The 27,791-nt window shown below is 35.1% G+C and overlaps 4 protein-coding genes across 4 annotated transcripts in view; 2 read left to right on the top strand and 2 right to left on the bottom strand.

The window, feature by feature from the left end:
- Window positions 1-646: 646 nt before the first annotated feature.
- LOC107185768 (chromodomain-helicase-DNA-binding protein 1) lies at window positions 647-14,103 on the bottom strand. The gene is made up of 22 exons (XM_015573525.1): window positions 14,085-14,103; window positions 13,677-13,777; window positions 9,833-9,945; window positions 8,433-8,714; window positions 7,174-7,362; window positions 6,890-7,059; window positions 6,174-6,810; window positions 5,880-6,087; window positions 5,514-5,791; window positions 4,642-5,368; window positions 4,302-4,550; window positions 4,043-4,210; window positions 3,813-3,936; window positions 3,570-3,727; window positions 3,144-3,502; window positions 2,840-3,074; window positions 2,484-2,603; window positions 2,179-2,406; window positions 1,774-2,100; window positions 1,208-1,698; window positions 998-1,111; window positions 647-939 (listed from the first exon to the last, which is right to left on the bottom strand). The coding sequence occupies exons 1-22, from the start codon at window positions 14,101-14,103 to the stop codon at window positions 720-722; spliced, it is 5,517 nt and encodes a 1,838-aa protein (XP_015429011.1). The 3' UTR covers window positions 647-719.
- A 701-nt stretch (window positions 14,104-14,804) lies between these two features.
- LOC107185844 (hsp90 co-chaperone Cdc37) lies at window positions 14,805-17,010 on the bottom strand. The gene is made up of 5 exons (XM_015573616.1): window positions 16,789-17,010; window positions 16,063-16,196; window positions 15,543-15,987; window positions 15,152-15,457; window positions 14,805-15,065 (listed from the first exon to the last, which is right to left on the bottom strand). Exons 1-5 carry the CDS (start codon window positions 16,984-16,986, stop codon window positions 14,883-14,885), a joined length of 1,266 nt encoding a protein of 421 aa, XP_015429102.1. The 5' UTR covers window positions 16,987-17,010; the 3' UTR covers window positions 14,805-14,882.
- Window positions 17,011-18,189: 1,179 nt separating this feature from the next.
- Window positions 18,190-22,307, top strand: LOC107185789 (integrator complex subunit 7). Its single transcript, XM_015573549.1, has 14 exons — window positions 18,190-18,220; window positions 18,314-18,417; window positions 18,505-18,824; window positions 18,905-19,129; window positions 19,190-19,439; window positions 19,505-19,578; window positions 19,664-19,809; window positions 19,884-20,229; window positions 20,311-20,570; window positions 20,643-20,843; window positions 20,927-21,020; window positions 21,094-21,197; window positions 21,273-21,768; window positions 21,995-22,307. The coding sequence occupies exons 2-14, from the start codon at window positions 18,327-18,329 to the stop codon at window positions 22,271-22,273; spliced, it is 2,886 nt and encodes a 961-aa protein (XP_015429035.1). The 5' UTR covers window positions 18,190-18,220; window positions 18,314-18,326; the 3' UTR covers window positions 22,274-22,307.
- A 929-nt stretch (window positions 22,308-23,236) lies between these two features.
- The window catches only part of LOC107185790 (lachesin-like), a 43,057-nt gene continuing 38,502 nt past the window's right edge, over window positions 23,237-27,791 (top strand). The window contains exon 1 of the mRNA XM_015573550.1: window positions 23,237-23,261. The gene's annotated coding sequence lies outside the window, so the exon portion shown is untranslated. The remainder of the gene's footprint in view (window positions 23,262-27,791) is intronic.

The following is a 27,791-nucleotide window of genomic DNA, read 5'->3' as shown; positions in this document are numbered from 1 at the left end:
AAGTCAGAAGGCGTATGCTGGAAAACATAGTCTCAATTAGCGATTAACTGTATACAGGCTAAACATCTATTGACCATACATGATCGGTATCGAAAAATGCAAAATATGTTACATGCGATTTAGGAAGGCGTATAGTTTTGAATTACGAATTCCAACCTCGTACGTGGTAATATATACTTACAAAAAAAGAGACACAAATTTGATTCTCCGTTCGTTATCATATGAATCTTGCTATAATTGCACTGTAATAAAACGGTATCGAATATATAAACATAATTCCTCGCACGTATGCCATAATAATAAGCGAATACAAACTTAAAGATTCGGTATTACTGTGTGTTGCAAGACATCTGACATGTGTATATATATATATATATATATATATATATATATAAAGAAGTATTAATTGTGCACTAGGAATATATGTATCGATTTGTTATCTTGCACAACCTCTCCACTAGAAGTCTTAAAAAGACCATTCGATCATAGTGGACCTCTTTTCCATGTTTCAAGTAAGCATTTGGAATAGACTTTTTATACATAGGTACAAGTCACGAGTGTTACTAAATTACAGAATAGACTGTGTAAAGAATTTAGCGTATAGCCACATTTAAGCGAGCAATAATGTACAGTGCTCTGTCAGGTAAATTAACACAACGCTCCGTCAACGATTACAGCCGCTCGACAACACACTCGAGCACGGTGACAAGGAAGGAGCACTAGGAGTTAGCGTTTGGCGGAGGAGGTCTTCGATCATAGTCCCGTCTATAATCTTTGTTTGGTCGCCAATCACTAGGATAACCGTCTCCAGGATAACCCCGACCTCTAAAATGGCTTGGTGGAATATCTGATGGAGGGTATCCACCGCCACCTCCACTACCATAACCTCCTGGACCATACCCATAACTTGGTGGTCCTGACGGATATCTGTAATAATCGCTGAACACCAATCTTATGAACTTTATTTCCTTACAGAACCTCCTTATATGTGACTTACCTTCTTTTATCGTTCATGTGCATGTTACGATCACGATCCCTGTCCCTGTCTCGATGATATCCACTGGACATACGTCCGTAAGAATCGAAGCGATCGCGTTTATGGTCACCAAATCTATAAATTAACCGACAATTATAATTCAAACTGTAAAACAATTTAATACTATTAACGTACAGGATCTTCAAATGATCCGAATATTATCAACTATACCTTCCGTCCCTCATGTCTCTTCCATCACGCGACATCCAATGATCATCTTCTCTGCTACCGCTATAATGTCCACTTATACTGTAACCACCGCTGTCTCTTCTGATCCTCTCGTCTTTGCCACCACTCATTCTATCTATACTCCTATCACTGTGCGGTCTGTCTCGATCTCTGTCACGATCCCTGTCTCTTTTTACATCTTTATGTTTCGATTCTTTCTCTTTATGTCGTGGTGTGTCCGTACTGTTAGTGGTACTTGACGTAGAATTCGGAGTCGATGTAATAGGAGTAATAGTAATAGCACCAATGGTAACCGTAGAAGTATTGCTGATATTGCTTACAGCAGATATAGCTGAGAAGTGTTTCTTACTTGGCGTGCTACTATTAGAATTTTCTTCCATATCTTCGACTCTACGTTTTTGTAATCTACTTTCTTTATTAGTATCTACTTGTTGTTTATCGATATGTTTCTCGTATGGTTTATCAATATGCTTCTGTAAAATGAATTATTACAATCGTTTGTTCATAATATTACTCTAATCATAACACGTTGCATGAATTTACAATACCTTGGCGTTACTAGGTTCTTCCTTCTTTTCTGGACTCGATGTAGCGCTTGTATTGCTGTCACCGCCTTTCTTCGTTGCATGTTTATATAATTTATAAAGTTTTTTTGCATCAAACTCTGTAAACTTTGACACGAAATACCATAAATTGCTCCTCCATTCTTTAATTTGTTCTGGGTCTCTGTATTCTTCTAAACAGGTATTTATCTGGTTTCCAATTTGAACAAGGCATTGCCTTGTGTGGGCAACTTGTTCAGCTTCGCTTAAAGACTGATCAGGCCTGTCTAAAGCCTTGAGTGCTTTTTTCACAGGTCTCATTTTTTCTTTACACTGTACAAAAGAATAAATGTATGGTTACACTTCATATTTAATGTATATATAGTACATGTTACGAAAATCAATAATAACCTCATTAAATATGGAAGGATCTAGATCTCCAAGAACATCAAGAGCTCTTGGTTCATTATTAGCAGTAAAATGCATCGGACCCACAGCTTGCTTAGTCTTTTTAGCCTTTTTGTTTTCCTTCTTTTCTTTCTTAGCTTTCTTATCCTTCTTCTTCTCTTCTGGGACATCTTCAACTTCTTCTTTAATTTCCTTTTTAACAACTACGTCTTCTTCTTTTTTCACAGGTGGCTTAAGTTATACGAATATTTAAAATTCCAAATACCACTTTATGAACTATACAATACAAAAATAAATATCAAATGTACCTTGTCCATTTTCGATTTCACTTTATTACTTTCATCGCCTGAACTATCATTTTCTTCTATAATTTCTTTCGTGATTGCATTTTTTATCTCCTTCGGCTTCCTTGGTTTCCTTGTTTTAGGCTAAAAGAATTTGTAAAACTTAAGACAAGTAGAATTAATACTAATTTGTCGTTATTGCAGCATAAGATTAATAGACAGGAATATGTAGAACGGGAGAAAAGAAAATTCGGGAGTTAGAATTCACCTTATAATGGTATTCTGGTTGTGGAGCAAGGACATAACCCTGTCAGGATAATACAAAGGTATAAAGGTGTTCTTTATGGATTTTCATGACAAACTAAACAGTACTTCCTTACCACTCCTAGTTTGGTATCAATTTGTTTCTTCAGTACTTTCAACAGGTATTCGGCTCGTGTATTGATTTTCTTCAAATGCAGCTTACTACTATTTGGGAGAATTTTGTCGCCAAGTTTTAAACTACTATCCATTTTTATCGCTTCCCACGAGCCCATGCCATGTTGGTATATACCTCTGAGAAGTCTGGAGTCATCTTCAGGAGTCCATTCAGTGTCGAAATTTGCAGGCTTTAATCTGTACAGCAAATAAAGTATAAATATGCATGCTCGGTAAAAAAAATCTGAAAAAGAAAAATACACTTACTTAATGTCGATATGCCAATTGGACCGTTGTTCAGGATCTGGTGGTAAAGCTTGTTCCAAGGGTTCTAGTTCCTTCACCGCTGCTGAGAACGATTTTGCGTTAACCATAACACCGCCGATCTTAAACGTAGGACCCCGACCTCTTTTACGGCCCGGCCCTTTGCCCTCTTCTTCTCCTTTATTTTCTTTGGCTATACTTTCGAATTCAGATAAACAAGCTTCACATCTACTTCTCAATTGATCTCCTAAGAAACGTAATTCCGACATTGGTTTTTCTTGCAGTTCGGCGTCCGCAGCGATGTCGTCCAAGCGTTTTAACGGAGCAGGGAACTTTTTATAACTTTTAACGAATCTTCGTATCTATATAAAAGAAAAGTTATTTTTGTTTTAATGTACACTAACAAATCTTTAATAATGTGACACATACTTCTGCATCAGTGAAGCTTTTTATATTTTCCCGTGGTGTAACTCTCGGCCTGCCTCTCTTCTTAGGCCGTTCATCGTCGCTACCTTCAGCTTCACTTCCCGAATCTTCGCCTTCTTCACTATCATCGGCAGATGTCTTTTTCCGTTTTCTACCCCTTCCTGAATATTAATACGCGTATCAATTATATCTGCCTGGAAGAAATAAGTATCTAAAGTATACATATATGTATATATGTATATATACCTTCACTTTGATTTATCTGCTGCAACGTTTTCCGACTTCTTGGTGGCAAGTACAAATCCTCCATTTCTTTCGATTTCTCTTCTTCTTCCACTTTCTTTCTGAAATTTTCTGGGATAATTTCCGCCTAGAGTAAACCAATCCATACACAGCACATGTAGTAAAATAATGTTATTTACTATAAACAAAAATATCGTGAAGTATTTTATATTTAGATATAAAGTCAATCTTACCCAATCTTTACTCTCATCGTCATTGTCATTTGGCTGGCTAACAGGTTCAGATTCTTCTTCGAACGCGGCGAAACTAGCTACTTTGAATGCAGACAATAATTCATCTCCTACCGTTGATGGTCCTTCGTCTCTCGTTTCTGCTCTTCTCAGAATTTCGTCGATATCACACTAGTTATACAGAAAATAACGGGAACTTACATTTTTGTTTCACTTTCATATAAATTTAATTTACAATAGTGTAATGATTCGTAAATATTACAGTCGGTTCTTCATCTCCATCTTCTTCGTCTTTAAACAAATCTTCGGCGCCAAATTTCAAAATAGCATTTAGATCTTCCTTGTTAAATGGATTGTTATTAGTTCCTCCTGCATTCTTTTTATCTAATACTGTTCGACCAGTCGTATCCATCCGTTGAATAACAAGATGATCGAGAACCATCTTTTGCTTTGCCCTTTCTACTATTTCCTCTTCCACAGAATTTTTCGTTACTAATCGATAAATATTTACCTATATAATACGTAAAAAAAAAAATTTAATAAACATTTTTATTAAAAATGGGACGAGTATAATAATGATCAGTATAAAAATATATAAATACCTGATTTTTTTGACCAATACGATGTGCTCTAGCTTGTGCTTGCAAGTCGTTCTGTGGATTCCAATCTGAGTCAAATATAATAACTGTGTCGGCAGTAGCCAGATTAATACCGAGACCACCTGCTCTAGTTGACAACAAAAAGCAAAAGTCTGGCGATCCCTCTGCGTTAAAATGATCTAAAGCTTGTTTCCGTAACTCTCCTTTAATACTTCCATCTAACCGTTGGAATGGAAAATGTTTCTTTTGCAAATATTCACCGAGAATATCCAACATTCGAACCATCTGACTGAATATTAATACCCTATGTCCTGTTTCACGTAATCTTACTAACAATTTATCGAGAAGAACTAATTTGCCAGAGCCGCGAATTAATTGCTGTATATAGTCTTCATAATTGTCTCTCCTATCGTTTTCGGTAGGTTTTGTGAGAAACGCGTGATTACAGCATTTCTTTAACTCGATAACAATATTTAAGAAAGTCATTGTGGACCCCTTGACACCTTTTCGCAACGCGTTATAATTTTTTGTCAATATCCATTTGTAGTATTGTTTCTGCAAAGATGTCATTTCCACGCGTAAGATTTGTTCGACTTTAGCAGGTAACGATTTTTCGACGTCTTTTTTAACACGTCGTAATATAAACGGTTCCAATTGTTTATGTAATTTGGAGTATCCTTTTTGAGCCGCGTTGTCGTGTTCCTTCTCAAACTCTTCCCACGAGTTAAATCTGCAAGGAGAAAAGAATCGGTATAATCTTATTATATAGATAAAAATATAAATTAAATATACAAACAGACGGTCCTTATATTGTAATGCTTTAAAAGACATTACTTGATACATTGGTTACAATACTCGTACAAAAATTCACTAACTTAGTAGGCATTATGAAGTGTAGTAAGGCCCACAATTCTTTTAAGCTGTTTTGTAGTGGAGTACCAGTTATTAGAAGTCGGTGATTTGTATGAAATTCAGCAAGTGCTTTGTATAAAAGGGAGTCGTCATTTTTTAATCGGTGCGCTTCGTCTACTAAGAGCACGGCCCAATTTAAAGCTCCCAAAAATGCTTTGTCTTTAAGTACTATTTCGTACGTAGTAAGTATGGCATTGAATTTCAATCTCTTAGAACTATAACACCATTCGTATTCCCTAATCTAGAAAAAAATCACATAAAATATAACCATTAAAATGATTATTAATATAAAAGCTCAGAGAAAGAATAAATTGAAAAATAATACTTACAACATTTCGGGAAGTAACGTCTCCCAAGTATGTGACGAAATTCATGTCTGGTGCCCACTGTGACATTTCTCTTTGCCAGGAAGTCATTGTAGAAAGAGGAACTACTAATAAAAATGGCCCATAAAGCTGATGTGTATGGAACAAGTAATACAGGAAGCATATTGTTTGTATTGTTTTACCAAGACCCATTTCGTCTGCTAAAATAACACTGAAAATACACAAAATTCGTAAAAATTCACAAGACACAATACATACAAACTTTAGATTTCCTTCAATTTCGTAAAGATACTATACCTATTTTCTTTACACCAAGAATGAATCATCCAATTCAGTCCATCCATTTGATAATCTCTAAGTATTAATTCTCGTCCTTCACCCATGTACTCTGGTTGTCCTTTTAATTGATGAAATTTAGGTCTTGATTTCAGAACTTTGCAATGTTTGCTCGGCGTTCTCTTCGAGTCTTCTCTATCACGAAATTCTTTGATTTTTTCCGGCCACTTCTTGACAATCAGTGCTCCATCTTCCCATGTCGCGTCGGCGTACGGTAAACTCTCCCACTTACAGTAATAGTCCGGATGGTCAGAGTCGGGCTTGTTGTAGTCAGCAATAATTCTTTCAACGTTATTGTAACTTTTCAAGAGATCTTGCTGAAGTTCCATTTGACATTCGAAGTAATCTATGTCTTCGGGCCCCGCGTAGTCCCTCCATTGCTTGATTTCCCGTTCTCGTTTAATGAAATTATCCAATTTCTTTAGTCCTTTCACTTTTTGTGCTTTCAACGACTCTTCTGACTCCCATGTATTGTGAATGTGAGACCATCCTTTCCATTTTATCAGAAATTGTACTTCAGTTTCTTCATTGCTCAAATCTTCTGGATTAGGGTCTCCATTCTCTTCAACAGCATAAATTGTTGTAACATTCCCTGTGACTGAAGAAAGAGATATTATGATATAATGTTCGGAAAAATGTACTTAGCAATTCGATCGACAATTGTGTAGATAACAAACCTCCTTTTTTACCAACTCTTTGTGCCAAAATTCGTTCAATTGTTTCTGCATTATCAGGTTCTGCAGTTACAACACTACCTTCTTCAACTTCCACCAAATCCTCACTGTCAGTTCTTTCTTCACTCTCCTCTTTATAACTAACTGCGGTACCGCTTCTTCTTGTAACTTGTCTGAAATATATCAATTTATATTTGGTCAACATTCATTATTACTGTATTTTAGTCATGAAATTTTCATTTGTTTTCAGAATACTTATTGATATTTAAATAGAACGAATCAGATACCTTCTATTATCGTCACTGTCAAACGACGAATTTTCAGATGACTCTGAAATTCTTTTCTTCCTAACTCGGGCGTTTTCTTTCGCCTTCTGTGCTGCACGCCTATTCAACGATTTACTAGGTGGAGGTCTGCTACTTTCGACATCATCAGATTCAGAATCTGAACTTTCCGAATTCCAGGAATTATGCGAACTGTAAAAAAAATTAAAAGCAAAAATAAAGAAATTGAAAATATATGTATCATATTTATAATAGCAATTAAATAAACTATCGACTTTAACTTTATTAATGATACTTGATACCTAAGGTATTTTTTTCGCTTTTTCCTATATCACGTATAAACTCGGTTATTATATAATTTATTGAAATTATATGCGTAACGCAAAAGAACTTTTTAATAAAACATTAGTAAGTCATAAAAAAAGTAACAGGAATAATTTGTAAAAATTTTAGCTAAACAACAGACAATATTGCTTTCATTCTTATGATAACAATCATTGTTCCTTATTTCTATCATGTGACGATATTTTCTGCATGCTTATTTTTTAATTCAATAAATTTAACGAATACAACATACAAATGTGATATACAAATGTGACAGAATATAATTTAAAAAAACAAAACGGAAAAATTCAATGGTGTACAAAACTTTTTAAATTTTAAGCCTCTAAAATAGAAACTAAAAAACAAGGATATTATACATTATAATTAAACTAACACGAAATATGGAAGCACATTAATACACAATAATACAGATTACAGTCAATGTAGAGTGCTACACACACACACACACATACAAGAACACAGAAGCTTAGGAAAATGATTATTGCTACTAAAGGTATAAGATACAAACCTACTAAACAAACATAGTAAATTACCTATAATCTAAAATGCAGAAACTGAGTATTGATATAAGATATATATATATAAGAATATTACAATTTATGAAAGATATCTTCGTTAATACGATTTGAAGTATTATTCTTCACGCTTGAAAGCATATTTTTAAGAAGATGTAAATACAGAAAAAATATCATTTTTTCAAAGTACGCATAATATAAACCTACAAATCATCATATTGTTGGAAATTATAAATGGTAATTCGATTTAAAGTTTATTACGAGAGAAGCATGAAACGGATTTAAAGACTCAATGCCTGTTGTGTGAAATCTATAATTTGATCTAAACGAAACATAGTACGCAGAATTACGGAATTTATACCTTTCTATAGTTATTTAATGAAGTTTCTGGTTGTTACTTACCTTTTCTTCTTAAATTTCTTCCGACTATCGCTATCGCTTTCACGTTGTGTCGCAAGCCTTTCAGGCTCTTTCCTAGACCGCCCGGATCGCCTGATGCCATATATGTCGGGATTTTCATCCCATTCACGACTAGACTCATTTTTAAGCCTAACTTTTGTTTCTGTGCTGTGATTTGAACTTTTGCTCTGGAAGCTATCGCTTTGTGCAGGTGCATCCGATTTCTCTGATTTCTCAGAATCAGAGCCTGATCCAGACCCGGAACCACTCGAGGAGCTAGAGTCACTGCATTAGCAGCCAGGTAACGGTTTTATACTTCACTAATCTTGTTAATACAGTGTAGAGTAGAGTTTCAAATATTTCGAATAATCAGGTACAATGAAAAGTATCAAATGTTCTTCAAGCATATGACTGATGACAAATCAGTAATTTATTATCGCAAATTGTAAATTGTGTGAAACTTTCTTACGTTTTTGTTTCCTTGTTTTTTTTTATTAATTCAATGTTATCAGTATAAGAATGTATGTAACAACGGATAACACATTTATTGCTATACAATGAATAATAAACACGTTCAACCCGAGAGCACACGCGATGGGGTAAAAAATTATCAGACAACTTTTTATAACACTATCACCTAGATGCGTGTATATCTGTATAATCGCTATCAAGCGTGATCACGTGAACTATTTTTACGCATGTGCTTCTGGGTTGAATATTATGTAGAATGTATTGTTAAAATATCACTATTTTCACTCTACCGAAAATACTCTCCAAGTTTTATGCGAAAATAAGACTGTACATTGTGTTTCTGCATAATCTAAGGTGTCATACACTATCCATAATTTATTGGGATAACTTGATTTATCGATAAAATGAGTAAAAGCAGAATACTAGCTTACCCAGTGCTTGAATTGTTTTAGAATACACGGAAACAGAGACTATTGCATGAATAACAGAAATCTGAAGATTATGCTTAAAAAAATTTGAAGGGATACATTAAATTAGCATGATTGTCAAAGCCATGTTAATGCTATATAAAGCTATAGCAATACACAAAGTCAAGTGATACCAATCTTTAAAAAAAATCCCTTATACATCAGAAAGTCAAATACATTATTACAGAAAATGCTATCATATTGTTGCCATTGATGATTGAATATCGGTTGCTATTATTAGCTCTGGTATGCTAACGCGAATTCGTACTACGTAACACTCTAGAAACAAATAAAAAAGTACATAACAAACGATAACAGCACATAAAAAGAACGGAATTATATTCGTTCACACGATGATAAAATGTAATGACAGTATGATATGCATAAATAATACAATGAGAAATTTCTCAATGTATCAGACTCTCTGAAGCCAAAGGGACACACCAAACCAATATTTATACCCACCTTTCTGATCCTGAACCAGATCCTGTATTGCTCCCTGAAGAAGAGCTATCGCTCTTACTTTCATTCTCAGAATCAGATCCAGATTCCTTGCCAGACTCAGATTCTAACGTTTTCTGTAATTCAATTAGACCGATCTAATATCGCTTAAATTTGAATAGTAACTAAAAGTCGCAGCGTGTTGTTTGGAATAGTTGTTTCATTAAAATTTACGCGCAAATTTATTTGAGTTACATTATTCGTATTCTCCGGAATAATAATTCTCTGATAAATTTAATTAACTGTGCTACTCGTAATGATAGATTTGTGCTACATTTTATTCATATTGTACATGATATACATATTGTAATCGATATAATTTTCACATTGAAAAAATAAATTATGTATGACGAAGTAGTGCCATCTATCAATGTAAGTATCTTTCCGCCATTTTATGAATCTTGTCCACCATTTTGTAATCCCAAAAGACTTAATTTCCCAGCTCTTCGATGCACCTGGCAGATACGTTCTCGAACGTTTCAAATTATGTTACATATTTGTGTGTACTCGAAACCACATGTATCCGAACATTATATTAATACCAATAGTAAGATATATTAAACAATTGGATAAATCAAAGCATGATTACTAATGCTAAACATTATCATGCTAAAGGTAAGCTGATGAAACTTTGAAATTATCGTTTCAACACTATCAAAGCCTTCTATGAAGTATTTAAAACTCTGCTGGAGTTCTTATAACTGATTAGCGTTAGATACATAAGGCTGTGTCCTGTAAATAACCGATGTAAGGTATAGTGGGTATCTTAAAAGAATAATATAATTCACCATTATTCGAGTACTTTATACCTTTATTGAACAATTCAGCAAGTACATTGTAAGCAACACTTGACTGAACTTAATCTACGTTTCTTCTGTTAATAGTATATTACACCACAAAATTCATGTGAAGAAAACTCATACACAGTAATTTTGTACAAACTATCATCAAAATATGTGTCTGATATAAGACTGATACTTTATGTACGCTTAAGCATAAATATTATTAATAGATTCTAAAGGAATAACCACATTTTATGTTATAGTAATTACCACACATAATTCTGTTGTGTGAAGCACAACATTGTTTGAAAGTAGATGACATATAAGATACAATAAATAGGATCAGATCCAAGTAAAATTGATGGTATATATTCTTTGTATAACAATTAATACTCACACTATGTGAGGAATTACTGTTTCTTGAATACACGTTTCAAAACTGTATCTTCTACTATTCCTAAGTTGCACTAACGTTGCAACTATTCTGAGTTTCAATATATACAGCTGCCATGTAGAAGAGAAATTGTAATCCTGACATTTGTAATACTGCATTATATAAATTAGTAACAATACTGACAGCTATAAATAATATCTTCTTACAGTTATAGTCAAGATATATGTCCATATATAATATGTTCATAGTAATTGTACGTTTTATAAATTAAGAATAGACAGAGTTGAAAGAATCTACTTGCCCTGCCTTATAAATGGAGAATTTATATGTTTACATGTATTATCTTTGTAACAATATTTGTAAACATGTTATTGACAGTGAAACTGATCACTTCTAATTTTTAAAGACTCACTCTTTACTTTTCTTAACAGTAGAGATTGACAAAAATATACTATTTGTCACGGGACACTAGAAGTTATGTAACTTTAACATATTTTATGAACAATATAAATGAGTCTTCAACATTATTTTATAATCAAACTGAATATTGTAGCAGTAACTTCATTGTAAATATTTTTCCTGTTTGTTACAAATCATTGTTTGCTTCACTTATGTAACCGACATTTATAGAAATTCATGAGAAATTATGTAGAAAACCATAAATACATTATTCTGTCTATTAATTACAAACACAAACTGACTGCATGATGTAACACATTGCATACAAATCCAAGTTTTCTGATTACTACAGAAAAGAATTGACAGATCAAGCCTTACTCCCAAGAGAAAAATTCTTCAAATATTATAGAAATCTCTATATCCTTTTATAAGAAAAATGTTTGAATATACCTATTAATTTCTAAGTGGAGAACATTTAATTCTTCCAGCTTTCACAGAAGATTGTGCTACACAATCTCGACCATAACAGGGAAAATGTGCATCACAATCTTTGAGCTTAATTTGCAAAAATGGGTCCATTTCAAATTTTTGATTAACCATGGGTCTAAGGTGAAGGAGATTGCAAGGAATGATTTCCAACAAAAATTAGGGTGGAACAACGATATTTTCTGTAATAAATGTCAGGTTGAACGAATGTAAACAAACATATAGGTTATTAAGAGGCTGTGAACTATGTAAAGTTATGAAAAATTGTGATTCAGCAGAACCAAGTCCCTGAGCTCTTAAGGTCGATAGGACCCCGCCCTACACGCAGAAACCTTTCAAATTGAATTACAACGATTTTTTTCATTTTTACAGGGTTTTTTCTGATTGTAGTACACTGAAACGCATGTGACAACGTGATATTTCCCTATTCCAAACAACACCGCGGCCATATCACGTAAATTCTTCATTAAATATAACAAACGCGCTCGTGTTTAAAAGAAAACCAACCAATTGTTGGTAGAAAATAGCGGGGTGAGGTGAAAATTAAACAATTTTCGAACCCGACCACTCACCTGCATCGTCCCGACTGCGCGTCGCACCGATATCTCGATAATATACGCACCACGCACAAGATCACGTTAATTCAATAATTAAACTACCGTATGCACACGTATCCACAATGTTAAACGACTATTGATGTATAGAGACGCGACATCGTGCAAAATTATCGAATTTTCACGTACTATATGGTCACGGGCCTGAGCTTGGCCGCCATTTTGTGAACTCGACTCGTTCTTTCGCCCTCCCCGACCGTCCTACCGTCCGTCGTCCCCGTCGTCCAACGCGCGCGCGCACATCCCCTCCCCTCCGCCCATCTACACCCTCGTTATTACGAACGCCTTGGAAATGCAATAAAAAATTACAATTTTTAGCTCACAGTAACGTGAAATATTCAAAGAAACACGCCCCGTTGAAAGCTACATAATAATATTTCTTGATTTCACGGACAAACCTTATTACGAAGTAATGTTCCGACGAATTACTTTCAAATATCACGCAAAACGGAAATCGTTGTAAGACAGCCATTTTGATTACTCACGAAGAATTTACCCAGAATGCATTGGTGACCGTTTTTCGATTGTTCCTCTGTATATGCGCAATTATGGTGATCGGGCAGATCGTATGATTACGTTGAACAGCTTACGTTGTTCAATATTAACATTTACTTTGCATTTAAATAGAAATACACATTAAATTACAGAAGTAAATTTCATTATTCGGCGAGATCTATCTGAATCTTGTTAATCTGATAAGCACATTATTTAAACATAAAAAATAATATACTCTAGAACTTGAATCACAAAGCTGTTCACGAAGACCATAAATACGTAATATATTTGAGCTCAGAAACTTAATCTTACTAACCATAATTTAATCACGTGATATGATGGGTTGTACATGTATGATGTATAAAATGTGAATGTTAATGGGTCGTCATGCAGAGTATAAAAGCACTTTTATGAAGCGACATAATGTCTAAAAGCTGACGTTTTCCATGAGATTGGGTACAAGCAAGAAGTAAAATTAATCGGATCGAGAAATTGGAGTAATGAATGCGTTGAATACAAAAAAATAATGACTTCTAGTAAAGCAAATGGTTTTACCCGGTCCAATGAAAGCCAGCTTGCGTTTTCGCAGGCGATGGAACTAACGTATTAAGACGAGAATGAAAGACGAAAAATATTACCCAAACGCCCGTGGCACGTCGTACCGGAAAAGGAAGAAAGGATCGCGAGTTCGATATACGATTATTTACAGTTTCCGGTCGAGGATCGATATCTCGAGATGCTAAGCATCGATGTCATGGCCAACGAGAGGCGGGTAAAACAATTCGTCGAATCCACTGTAACAATAGAAAGAAACGTATTAATAAATATAAAAATGCTTATGTTTGATAAAAAAATATTTGTATACTCAGGTCTTTTAGAATGAATATATTGAACAGAATAAACAATGTACAATAGTAAAAAATACATTATTCGGAGCTTACTACATTTAAGATATAGTAGGTAGGGCAATGGAAATTTCTATAATACAATCTAGAAATGGATAAAATTATCTGGGGAATATAAATGTGTATAAATGTTGTCTTCACCCTCTATTTTATGTAACATTTCGATTGCTTTATGCTCAAACTACTATAAAATGTGAATATATTCTACCATATTTTACTTTAAAAATTTAAACTTTTCAAAGTGCTTAGTCATTTCTTTAATTCCGTTTAAAATTCTTCTAAAATGAAAAACCATGAAACCTAAGTTTAAGCCATAACAACTTTTCTTTTGCTGATAAGTCGATAAGGTTTTAAAATAAGTATTAATATCTGTTTTAACAAATATGTATATTGCCTCGGTAACTTGCAGAGGAATTGAACATATTTTCTTTATTTACATCAAATTTGTCTACACATTTCAATTTACATATGAAATAACAGCAAGAAAAAGAAATGTTAAGTGTTCACTTAATGGGTAAATAGTGTATCGAATTTATATACACACATACATGTATTCTATAATACATATATTACTTATCACGTATATACAAATATCAATATGTGTAAACATTGATATTAGACGAAAATATGACATGACCAACATAGTATATTAAGGTGAAATATATCACATTTCATTAGAAAGTAGGTCTGTGTAATTAACTATTTCTTGTATTCACACTATCCTATTATAAATCGGAATTATGCAATAATTCAGTCTTAAAGTAATTCAAAACGTAACACGATAATACAATGTTCTTACAATAAGAAAAAGCCAACGAAGGTAGAAATTCCATATTTCATTGTCTAGTGACAATATTTTATTTTAACATATTCATGATATTAAAACATACTTGCATAAATGAGTCATGAATGCCAACACGTATAATTTACAGATTCACGTTATTCGGGGTCGGGTGTTTCTTGTGTGTCATTTAATACCCCTTCCGCATCTTTTCCATCAGGTATCCAAAGACCACTATCAACGCACCGTTTCATATGATAACACATTTCTGCTTTTGGCATCGCCGCTAATGTTTCGTGCAGTAAAGGAATATCTCGTGATTCGAAACATTTTTGTAGAGACTGCAAAATATACACGTTATTATCACGATGATTATGTTCAAAATGAAGATCGTGCTTTTTTTCTGCTGCAGTACATCCATTTTTACCTCTGGAAGAGTCTCAAACACTTCGAGTGGATCAAGACCACCAGGGCCAAGACGTGCGTTTCTTTCTTCTTCTTCAGCTTCTTTAAGAGCATCCACTACTTTTTCTGCAGCTCTCTTGCGTATTCTATCTTTAAATGCCCTAAGTTCATCATCAAAGGAATTTTTATATTCTACTTCAGCAATCTGAATACGAGTAAAGAAAGAACCCACACACGCCCTTGGATCGACACTCAATTGCTTTGATAGTTCTAAAATGTATTGCATACATATGCACTGATGGGCAACATGTTCCATTAAATCGTGTTTCTAAAACAAAGAAAATTCTGGTTAATTTATTAAATCCTGATATCAATTAAAATATATTTAACAGAAATATTAGATGTATCCTTACTTCCTCCATTTCCAAGTTAATACACCAAATCACTAAATAGTTCGCAGTGTTTTCACACACCAACTCAGGATTCTCAGTCAAGAACTTCTTACTATCATCATACTTTCTTAACATACCAAATTCTTTCAATTGTTTTTCATGCTCCTTAACAAACTGTTTCATTCTCTTCTCTTTCTCTTCATCTGATAAGGCAGAATCATCTTCCCTACGAGGTGGCCTTGTATTAATCACAGTCTTTGTGAAACCATCTTGGCCAATAGTATCTACATTCCATGGTGTTAATTTCTCCTTCTTTATCATTTCGTCCTCTTTCGCTTTAATTTTTTTCCCTTCCTCCTCAAGATCTTGTAAAACCTTTTTCAATGCAGTCAAATCAGCACAATCCTTTTGTTCATTTTCCAGTTTTTCAACTTTCTGTTTTGTGTCTTTTAATTTTTGTAATGTTCTGAAAACAAATACCCATTATAGTATGATATGCAATAATAATGCTCTTTACATAGAATAAATATATTAAACATACTCTGCTTTTTTCCTTTCATGTTCTTCTTGTTCTCGTTTTTGTTCTTCCATTCTTTCAATCCTAGCTTGATGACGCCATCTAAATAGTGATGGTGTATCGATGTTTGGATGGGTGTCATCTTCATCATCTGAGATCTGATAAGAATTTTATGATTTCATCAAATTATATCATTCATCATTTATAAAAAGAATATTGTTACCACACTATATTAAATGTAAAGATGCATTATTTGTGTCTAATAATAACAACTTACAATTAGATTACAGATTCTATGTAGTTACTATATAAGTACATATAATTGTCACCAACTCTGTGCAACAAATTATCAAATAAAGTTTAACAAAGTGTAATGAAGTTTTCATCTCGTTTGATGCCTAATACATTTAACAAATTATTTTAATTCTAGTTTTTATAATTTAGTTCATAAAAAACTGTACTTATATAAATATCCGTAGTTTACTTAAATAAATAGAAATGATTATAGTGTTAACAAACTCTATTATGATAAGAATCAAATATTGACATAGTTTAAAACTAAAAATAATTGTTTACATATTTTGTTATCAATAAATATGGATGAAACTCGCTTATTATAGAATAATCGCAATATTTCTTCTGCTCACATTGAATTTTCCTAAAAGATTAATGAGAAAAAAGTTTCTGCGAAAATCTGCTATCACTCTAGAATATTCCATAAGTATACTGGACCAAAATTGAGGTTGTTACCTCGATATTATTCCATTTGCTGTAATCCACCATTATTCTGCCCGTTGAATGTAACTTATCTCCACTTATTACGTTTTTATCGAACCGGTTATTTTGTAAATATAACCGTGGTATAGTGTTCCCTCCTTTTCCTTGAATGTAGAAATGTAACGCCCGCACTTGCCGAAGTTTAATTGTCAACTGCACTGACGTGAACATAGACTTCTATTCGCAAGAGATACGCGTTCGATGTGTCAGTGTTTCTCAACTTCTCCGGATATCAAATTCTGTATTACAAAAGCATGAAAAATTGCGATTAAACCGATTAAAACAATGAAATATGAACGCACCCAATAAGGAAAATGTAGATTCTTGTAGAATACAGTTAGTATGAAATATTTCATAAAAGATTATAACAATACAATTTTTATTCGAAAATAAACAATGAATTGTATTTTCTAAAATAGTACATCAATTACTAATTAATTGTTTTAAATCTAGGGAGAATCGCAAATTAAAATGAGAGCTTCTTTTTATACCGGGCCATGCCATGATACTTAATGACCTACAATGAAAAGTACAGAAAATGCACCGAAATTACGATTACTATATACATATCCTTTCCGACGGTGTAATATATATCGGAAAATAGTTGGCGCCGAATATTACTGTTTCTTAACGATTTATATCTTAAAAAATTGTTCCCGATTTGCTCTTTCCGAATCTAAAATTGCTCCCATCGCACCGTTTATATTTAATGAGATATTGCAATATTCCTGGAATTATGGCCCTCTACAGCTCCGAAGGCTACAATAAACGAACGCCTACGTATGATGTAATACCTAACCTGTATGCAACAACATTATTTCAATTGCTCCTCGTTAATAAGTTGTTATTGAGATATCTGATTATGGATTATTATAAAACAGATTGGGAGCAATTTTTTGGTACCATAATATTTGTGTAAAAATACCATTTATTATCTATTTTGCAAACAAATTTTTGCTTTTTCATTTGCGAATATCTCATTAAATATAAACGGTGCGATGGGAGCAATTGTTTAAGATATAAATTGTTAAGAAACACTAATATTCGGCGTCAACTATTTTTCGGTCTTCTGACGCCCTCGAAGCATGGGACAGAAAATTACATTGCATGTAGGTTTATTCATATATCTCGTCTGTGATAATACTTAGAATTCATGTTTTATCGGTAATGTCGGATATTGACACTAAAATGGTAACAGGTTTCGTAGCCCTATGAACGTGGGACAGAGAAAAGCATTGGATGATAGGTCTATTGTATACCGAGTCGGTGGTATAATGTAATTCAATTTCCGCTACATAGAAGTGGCCTGTTGCGTCCTCTACGATGAAATGTTCAAGCTACTAAACTATTAGTACCACATTTTTTTAGCGAAATTGGATGGAATTATCGTGTTGTTTAGACACCGGTGAATAAGTATTTTGATCGTCAATGGAGATACCGAAAGGTTTTTTGACGATCCTGGAGAGTAATTAATTTCGTTTTTATTTAATGTATCTAGTACGCTAAGGAAAATGATTGGAATGCGAATGAATGCGTTTAACGATACTGGGCTTGGTGAACCAGAACAAGATGCAAATACAGCTCTCATAGAGTTAGATAAAGGTGTGTTTATATTTTTCACTAGATTTTATTATGTTCTAATACCAATTCTATTTATAATAAATATTTTCATGTAAAGCATTCTTTTAGGTTTACGTTCCTCAAAAATTGGAGAACAATGTGAAGCAATAGTACGTTTCCCCCGATTATTCGAGAAATATCCTTTCCCTATACTGATCAATTCTTCTTTGCTAAAATTAGCTGAAGTATTTCGAACTGGTAGTAATTTTTTACGTGTCTGGGTGCTCAGAGTATGCCAACAAAGTGAAAAGCACTTAGACAAGATTCTAAATGTTGATGAATTTGTAAGACGTATTTATAGTGTGATACATTCCAATGATCCAGTTGCTAGGGCTTTAACACTGAGAACATTAGGTAGTGTAGCTGGAATCATTCCAGAAAGACAACAGGTAAAACATAATCTAATGAATCACTCTGTATTGTATAATATGTATTAATTTCAAACTGAAAGAGTAAATAATTTTTTAAGGTTCATCATAGTATAAGAAGATCATTGGATTCCCATGATTCAGTTGAAGTTGAAGCAGCAATATATGCAGCACAAATGTTTGCAGCACAGTCTAAACTGTTTGCTGTGTCTATGTGCAGTAAAATATCTGATATGATCAGAGGTCAAGCAACACCAGCATCTATGAAGTTGCAACTTATACCTATTTTACAATATATGCATCACGACAGTTACACAGCTTCAATGGTAGGCAAATATTATGAAGGCTATGTATTTCAAAAATATTAAATATTAATTTGATTATAGGTAAATGAACTATGCATGGAGCTTCTTGCTAATTATCCAGCAGTTGAATTTGTTAGAGTTACCTTAAGTGCTTTGAGTACATTAGCTTCGGCAACATTAATTGATATTCCACAGCAAGTTGTACTTTTGTTACGTTATTTACAAGATGATCCAAGATTATCTATTAAGCGTCATGCATTACATCTGTTACATATTCTGGCAAGAAAAGGAGCACATCTGTGGCCACAAGGTGCCCTTAATAATTTAATAGGTAAATATAACAAGTATATAGTTTTGCATTATAAAGGAAGATATTTATCGAATCTGATATTACAGAGAGTACTACGACTCTTCTACAAGATGGTGCCGGAAACAAAGATCTTCTTATTCGAACACTGGACGTGATAGAGGTCAATATTTATGAAACATTGATCAATTAAAATTGTTTCTAACTTCCAAAAGTCTACAATAAACTTTTTAAAATATCTGATCCAGGTGCTTAGTCAGAGTGCAGTAACATGCGATGCAAATAGAGAAGAAGGAAATCCTTTGTTGTCTTTATGCGTGAATGCTTGTTACTCTTCTGATCCTCTCGTGGCTGTAAAAGCAATTACGATTTTATCCAGAGTTGCATGTTACTGGTATGTACTCGATTCTATCATTATGAAAAAAAGTCGGTTACTATGTGCCTCGTGTGTGAAGTTCTCACTTACAGTTACGAAGAAGGTTTACCAGCCTATGGAATACAAGACGTTGTATCTTGCCTCGAATCTTTAATCGTATTACTAGCCCTGGATGATAAATATTTACGGCAGTTGAAAGTTTGTCTACGTTCAACGGCGAAGTTGTGTCGAGCACAGCCCAGTCATTGCTCAGTATTCGTTGATGCGATTGGTGGTACACTCTTCAATGTCAATACAGAAAGTAGTCAAAGTGAAAAGCAGGCAGTTGCTTTGTGCGAAGCTTTAGGGGCCATTGGAAGTTTAGGAGAAAATACATTATTTTCACTTTTACCAGATATATTGGCGAAGCTTACACACACTTCGCATGTACACGCAAAGGTAAAATTACAAAATGAACATAAAAAACAAAATGATAAAAGAATATGATCAAATAAGATGAATATGATATTTCTTTTAAAGGTGATGTTATGTACACTACTTTTTCAAATGGTAGCCGGGGGCTATGAATGGAACACAGAATGTACGAAAGCGGTGGAAGAAGTGATTAAAAATGTAGATGGTTGGGCTAAGTACCGTATTGCACGTAGTGCTGCGAGATATGGCCATCATACAATAGCAACTCAAATATTTAGAAGCTTAAAAGAAACAGTTGCGTCCGAACAATTACACTTCTGGTTATCTGGTCTAGAATTAGTGACGAAAGCTGAAAGCCATCTTATGTTCGTATAACTTGTACATTTGTTAACTGTATTGTAAATGTATCTTGATTTTTCATGTTTTCATTTTTACAGGGAAACGGCAGAAGAAACGGAGAGCAAAGCGAAAGTTTATATAGTAGAAAAATTAAACGGAGCTATTGCTCGTTATGCTAGTGCATGCGCATCATTGAAGGCTGCTAGTACGCCTTTACGAAGTTTACAATTTGCTAGTGAATATTCAAAACTCCGTTGTGAATTTCTTCAGGCTACCGTTCAACTTTTACATTCGTGCAGGTACTATATAAGTTACACATATAAAACGTAGTGTACGTCTGTATATATAAAATACATAAATTAATAAATATGTTTATGTCCAGATCTCTTTGTACAGCCCCACCACCAGCCATCGCCGTTACAGTAGTACTTGCGACGAAAGATGATCTTCAGCGTTATGGTCGTGTCACTCATCAGGTACCTTGGGTTTTTCTAATAATTAATATAAACTACTATGCTATTACCATTATCAAAATAATACATTTTTTAGTTGAGGAAATCGGCCCAGGAATTGAAACACTGCGCAGAAAACTATCAGAAACTTTATCAATCGGCTTTCGATGCTGATCCCGGTTCGTTGGCAAATATAAAAGCGTATCCTTTAGCAAAATGTATATAAATGGATATTTACTAGTTTCAATATGCCCTTCCTTTACTTATTATATACAGATTGCAAGAAATGTGTCGTTTGTTGGCAAATAGCGTTGAACGTGTTTGTGGCGGATCAGGTATTTGTACGTATCATCAGAGTGAAGTAAACTTTGACTTCGGAGACACTGTAGAGATGCGACAGTTGGCTCGTTGCTGTACAGAGCTGCGACGCCTGGCGCCACCCTGGATTGCCGAAGGGAAAAATGCGGCCATCAGCCATTCCAGGGTGAACTGTTTAATCTCACAAGTGATGTTGCTGGCTGGACGGAAAATGAGATTACCAATACCTAGGTATTACTTCCAAGCTTTGCAAGCAACTAGCGTGAAGTTGTCTGTCTCACCACAACCCCGTGTACTTGGAGAACCTGTGTCCGTACCTCAAGGTAGCCAATTGGCGCTCAAAGTTGAGGGAGTACTGCGGCATGGTCGTCGCGCTTCCCTTTACCGATCCGTTGCTGCTGTTTGCATTTCTATCTCTACAACTCCACCGTCAAAGATCAATTCGGATCAAAAGGTGAGAATCTGGGTAACTATGTTCTTGAAAAGCTATTAAAGATTCGGAAAAGTAATTTATATGAAAATTTCAAAGAGTATTCAAATATTACTGCCTCTTTCATTCACTTTAATTTCTGTAAGTCCAAATACACAAGACATTTGTTTATTATTTGTTATTTAAAAAAAATATACTGAATCAGTAAGACCATTTTGTTACATGTCTACAAAAATGTTTCTAACATTAGGATTCCAACTCGAATGAGCTGCAACAAACAGTTACTCCGCATCGCGATTTTTTTGCCTGCGAATTTCTGCTTTCACTGGGAAGCCCGGGAACGGGAACAACGACATGCGCAAGCAGCACCGGTAATTTAAACAACAACTCCAACACAGGGGGCGGGCAGTATCAAGTCACAGCGAGTGCAAGTATACTTGATAAGGACGGCAACGTGTGGAAATGTGGACCCCGTTCGACGCTTCAAGTTAGGGTACACGAAGAACCAGCCAAACGAAAGTTACCATAATCAAACCAATAATTTTTCTTAAACATAATTTGTACGTACGTTAAAGTAAAAGTAAGTTTAAAATAAAATCATTTTTCCTATTGAACTGAATTGATAAATAATTAATTATCTTCCTCTTGATCCTTTAATTTTCAACCTTCTTTTTAATTTCTCAGTGCACAGATCTAAATACATTCATGCATGATTCTCTAATCAAAACAATGTTGGAATATTTCGTATTGTAATGGGTTTCACAAAACACTTTAAAAAAACTAGAATCCCATTTAAATATTATGTTACGAATATTTTGAACATGTACCCGAAGGGTCGTTTCCTATTAATAAATTAAATCTCCATCCCCATAGCGGAGGACCTTCAGTGTTCCAACATTCTATCATGACTATTTCGAACAGTCTTCTCAATTACTCACTGAAATACCACAAAGGGTTGCAAAAGTGTGCTCTCGTTCCCATTATTAATTTTTCCCTATACATACAATGTACATTTTAGTATTACAAAAACAAAAAACATTCATAGAATTGTCTTCATCTCGACGTACCAAGTGCACAGGTTCCTGAGAGTGTACACGAAAGTTAAAAATCAGTATGGCACCGTGAATAGTATAGTATCATATGATCCGTGTTAATGAAAACTGGAATTCGCATAACCACGTGCGCGATTGCGTCTGATGGAATGCAATTTTGCGAAGACTATTGGCCGCCTTTTTCCAAAATGCACATTTAGAAGGGGGGGAGGGGGGGGGGCAGACAAGTAGCGTGAGTCGATGTACGGGAGGACGCGTCTCCCCTATAAAAGGGAGATCGCGAGGGTGTTCGACGCACAGTCGCGCATCGTCTGTCCGCTGACACGGCACGCGAATCACCCTCGGCGTCGCTCTGCGCTCGGTCCGATCGTCATCCGCAAGAAGAGCAACAGTTATGCCCTCAGATCATCGCGTCATTGGCTGACACGGTCCATTGTCGAAAACTTCGTGACGCGTGTGCGCGCGGTAAGTGTTTCCCATTCTTTTTCTTTTATATTCTTTAAACACACTTTACTATACCTGGGCGAAAAAATGTTGTTAAGAAAGTAATCATTGGGTTGGATCGTGATTTACGGATATACAGAAAACATGAATTTTCGAAAAGTTAATAAAAGAAGAGACTTGAATAAAGTTTGATTGATTTGGTTTATTGGCAATTTGATATGATATAGGGAAATCGATTGTTATTTGTCGTCTTGATCGTATCGATCAGTGTGTGAAAATGTGATTTTTATGAACGTTTTTCCTCTTTTTAAGCTTGTTTCTATCGGCAATCATTGATGATAAATGTTCGTCTAGTGGTTGCTTTTTTATTATCCTTAAATTTAAGAATGAGTGTCAACTTTAAGAATTTGTTATTATTAGTGGATTCGGAATTTTAATCATTTATGCTACATATAAGCATAATAAAGTGAAATTCTTAATAATGATTAAGAAAAATTCTGTTTTCTTTTGCATTCTATGAAAGTACTACTAGAGGATGAAACACTTCATTTACTTTCTACTCTTGTAAATCAACGTGTAAAATGCGAACTGGCATAAACGTTGCCGCTCTAATTGTTACTAATGTTGAAGCCCTCCCATTTGAGCTGGAAGTTACTTCTAACTCAACTTAACGATCAAAAGTTCACTTTTGTGAAATTCATGCGGTTCCTATTGTTTGGATTTTGATTGAAATACACGATGATTATGAGTGCAATATTTCGAAGATGCAATAGACTTCGCGTTGTAAATTAATAGAATACATTGTTGTATTTGTCGAATTTATCGGGAAATTTTTAAATCGAATTTTATTCAATCCTAATATACTATTCAATTAACTATTGCATATATATTCATCGAATAAAATTGCATGACAATGAAAACAAAAATGGTATTGTTTTACATTACAATAGTGAACAATTGTACCACCAAGTTGAAAAACAATGTTTTGCCTCGGATTGATAGGACACTGAACAAATGCACCAAAAATCGATGATGGTCGAATGGTCTGGGATGGACACGGCAGACGAATTCAGGGTCATTTTGACTCATAGCAAAATTTCTCTTGTACGTAGGTTTCAAAAAGAAATTATGCATAACATTTTAGGTATATTTCCAAGTTCATCTATTACATTTATATATACCCACAAAGAATACGACAATGGTTATACATGTATATGTAGATGGGTCAAAATGACCCTGCATTCACAAGACGAGGGTTAACAAACTTTTTTTCACGAACGTTTAAGAGAAATTCAGCAGAACCGTAAATTGATGGAACGTGATTTTTCGGGGAAATTTATGCTCTTCGACTAATTTCCCGACAAGTATCCGAGCACTTGTAGATCGCGGACCGGGATTTAATGATACTACCGTGGACGAAATAAGCGCCGAAGAATTCGCTTTTTCTCACGATTGGGAGACAACAACCGCCTTGGGGGTAGCGCCGGTGAATATTTCTCGGTTGTTTCTGACTTCAATTACGCAACGTAAATGTCGCCGTGAGACGATTACGCCGGGCATACAATCGCGCTCCTTTTGTCGCATTGAAACGAAGCTGCGCGCTGGTTAATTGGAGGGTCGCCGTTGTACATATTTTCGAAAGAATTAACGGTTGCGATTGCCGGTGCCGCGCTCGATTCATCGCGGAGAATTTAACCTGGTACATATTTGAAACAACAGATACATAGCATGAGTGGTAAATTGTACAACGATCCAGGTAATCGAGGATACTCAGTCCCTGAATTTATAAAATGTCCAGTTTCGAAGAGTACACGAGGTTTCATGACGACGGGACAAATTATCATGAATTCAGCGCAGTTCGATTATTATTATAGACTTTATATTTGTTCGAAATCAGTGTTTTTTTGGGTTAAGTATGATACAATTATCTGAACAAACAGTGCCTTGAAATTGTTTAATTACATTTTAATGGCAAATTGTTGTTTTTAATGAATGAGATGAAAAGTTTACAGGTGCGAGAATTAATATTATGATACTGCCATAATAGTAAAATCTGTGGCAGTCAACGTGTTAACAGTAAACCTAGCACGACCGGTCAAATGTCCTGTTTTGCCGTTCTAACTCCTGCCTTTTTAAACGGTTTGGTAGGTTTAGTGTTAAGGAAACATTTATATAGTGCTCCAAAATATTGAACGACTACTATAAACTGCACAGCAAATGCAGTAAATTTAATCGACCCTCACTTAACAGCTCCTATTTTGTTTCTATATTTATCACCACTTATCACTACTACCTTATTCTAATTCTGCTCTAGGGACGTATACCCCGGACACACAGGCAGAGGTATCAGGTTATAGGCAAAAAATCGGCCGCAAACGTGTTAACACGTTGACTGCCATGTCATCTAAATTCGGGTACCACAAAAAGTTTCCCACCGGCTGCGTCATCTGTATATGGGTGACGTTTATATTTGTTGGACACGAATGATCGTACTAGGTATTTGGAAGGATAGTCAACTTTATGTGATAGGAGGAATAAAATATCACGAAGATAACACACTGCCGTAGCATAACTATAAAACCACCCTAAAATTGTTCAATTCTTATATACTATGGTTGAAATAAAAACGAACCAAGTATGTCATATCTGAAATCGTTTTCAGAAATAATGTTTCTCCAGAAAAGGATAGATTATATTCGTTAAAAAAAAAGTACATTATTTTTATTTTAACCACAATATATAAGGATTGAAAATTTTAATGTGGTTTTATAGTTACGCCACGTAGTGTATAATAATGTGATATATACTGTTTGTCCCTATGCGGCTATATTTTTCCTATTTCTGGCAACAGTGCTCCATGGGTGTAGGTCTGGGTTAGGTCAAGCAGGGGAGCAAGGGGTAAAATAATTACTGTATTGAAATCGCTGTATTGAAGCTGAGGGGCATCGGGTTTGACCACCTATATCTTCCAGATAGTAAGTATGTACGTATTCAAAATTATTTTGTAAACATCTCGTTAACTATTAGCTTTAGAACGTATGAAAGTCAACACATTTGTACTCAGAATTTGATACTCTACCAATCTATGGTACCACAAATAGTTCATTCCATTAAAAAAAAGTCAAGGAGACCTTGAAATCTCTGAAACGCCTCCACCCACAAAAAGATTACGTACCTTATAAGATGTGCCCCTTGATGCCATTTAAGTTCGACGGCCCAAAATTTTCATAAAGTATACCGTTAAATCATTATTCGAGGTGATCAAGTTAGCCGACGAGACATCCTGTATACTTTATCCCACCTTTACAAGTTGTCCGAAAACTATCTACATTTCTTTCTAAAACATGCAACGCCCGTTTTCAGAGAGATGCGCAGTCTATTCTTATATGTCTATGGTCGTACCCCATCCATGGAATTCCACACATGAGCGCGGGGAACGTGGATCCCCCCCCCCCGCGAAGTTGCCTCGATTCGTCTCGCGACGATCGTTCAAAGCCGTGTAATTGCGTTTTTCCCCTCCCCCCCGCCCTCTTTCCACCAATTATCTCCGCGACGTGATTCGAGGAGGGGAAACGCCGTTAGACACGCTGGTGGAATTGTGGGGGGGGGGTAGAAGGCACACTAAGACCCCGCGAAGAGCATAATGCACAATGACTGTACTACGCGTGGGCGGTAGGGAGCACGGCACTAAGCATTGCGGTTTAAGCTGCACGGACGATGTATGCGCCCGTGATTCGAACTACGCTCCCGGGGACCGAGTAGTTGTGCTAAATGGTTCGCAAACTAATGTTCAAAATTTCGGTCGACGCCGCCACCGTGGGGTAAGGGGTGCGAAGTCGGAAAGGGATGCGACCGGAACGGACAGGGAACCAGGGGGGGGGGGGTTTAAAAGAGACCGAGTGCCCTGTGAACCGATGCCTCTGAAATCCACCTTGGTTAAAACTTTAGCGAGATTGAAATAAATTAATGTGTTACACGTTTTTTTTCCCTTCCCGTTCTAGTTCTTTCGCGTACCGTTGGAACGAAATGACTTTGGGTATAATTAACTGAGGGATCTCCGATTGACTGTGTTCGACTTCAATGTTCGTTGTTGGTGATCTATCGTAAGGGAAAATGCTAAAACAGTTTGTTCGTTTGATGTTTCGTTTTCGAGGACATCGAATTTGCAAAATTCATACTTTGATCGGTATTTTGTCAGCCAAATATGGGTGATTCGTACATTCCAAAGAGACTGGATTATGTAAATATTGGGACAAAATTATTGCGTAAAATTAATATCGCGGTATAATTTAAAACAGGACCAATAACCTCTATTAATTGAACGCATATGTATGTTTGATACGATTTATGAGTTGAAAACGAAATAAAGCGTGTCCGGCTACGTACGGCCTTTCTCACTGTAGCAGTCAACGTGTTAAGCTGCGTCTACACTATACATATAGCGTAACACGTAATATATCAAAGTTATAAAACTTGTTAGAAGAATAGAAAAAAAATGTTATACAACATTTTTTGTGTTATATAACAAGTTACATGTTATCCATCGAGTGT

Source organism: Dufourea novaeangliae, unplaced genomic scaffold, assembly GCF_001272555.1.
Source record: "Dufourea novaeangliae isolate 0120121106 unplaced genomic scaffold, ASM127255v1 scaffold56, whole genome shotgun sequence".
Lineage (NCBI taxonomy): Eukaryota > Metazoa > Arthropoda > Insecta > Hymenoptera > Halictidae > Dufourea > Dufourea novaeangliae.
Note: the sequence above shows the minus strand (reverse complement) of the source record. Positions and strands in the feature narration are given on the sequence as shown.

Excerpts from the sequence above, each read along its gene's own strand:
- LOC107185768 (XM_015573525.1), bottom strand. Across the intron at positions 6,088-6,173 it reads TCTTGGTGTAAAGAAAATAG|TGTTATTTTAGCAGACGAAA; the intron begins GTATAGTATCTT and ends GTGTATTTTCAG. Across the intron at positions 940-997 it reads CACATGAACGATAAAAGAAG|CGATTATTACAGATATCCGT; the intron begins GTAAGTCACATA and ends ATTGGTGTTCAG.
- LOC107185844 (XM_015573616.1), bottom strand. The coding sequence starts at position 16,986 with ATGTTCACGTCAGTGCAGTTGACAATTAAACTTCGGCAAGTGCGGGCG. Across the intron at positions 16,197-16,788 it reads GCAAATGGAATAATATCGAG|ATCTCAGATGATGAAGATGA; the intron begins GTAACAACCTCA and ends AATTCTTATCAG. Across the intron at positions 15,458-15,542 it reads TTAACTTGGAAATGGAGGAA|AAACACGATTTAATGGAACA; the intron begins GTAAGGATACAT and ends TCTTTGTTTTAG.
- LOC107185789 (XM_015573549.1), top strand. The coding sequence starts at position 18,327 with ATGATTGGAATGCGAATGAATGCGTTTAACGATACTGGGCTTGGTGAA. Across the intron at positions 20,844-20,926 it reads CAACTTTTACATTCGTGCAG|ATCTCTTTGTACAGCCCCAC; the intron begins GTACTATATAAG and ends GTTTATGTCCAG. Across the intron at positions 21,021-21,093 it reads ATGGTCGTGTCACTCATCAG|TTGAGGAAATCGGCCCAGGA; the intron begins GTACCTTGGGTT and ends TACATTTTTTAG.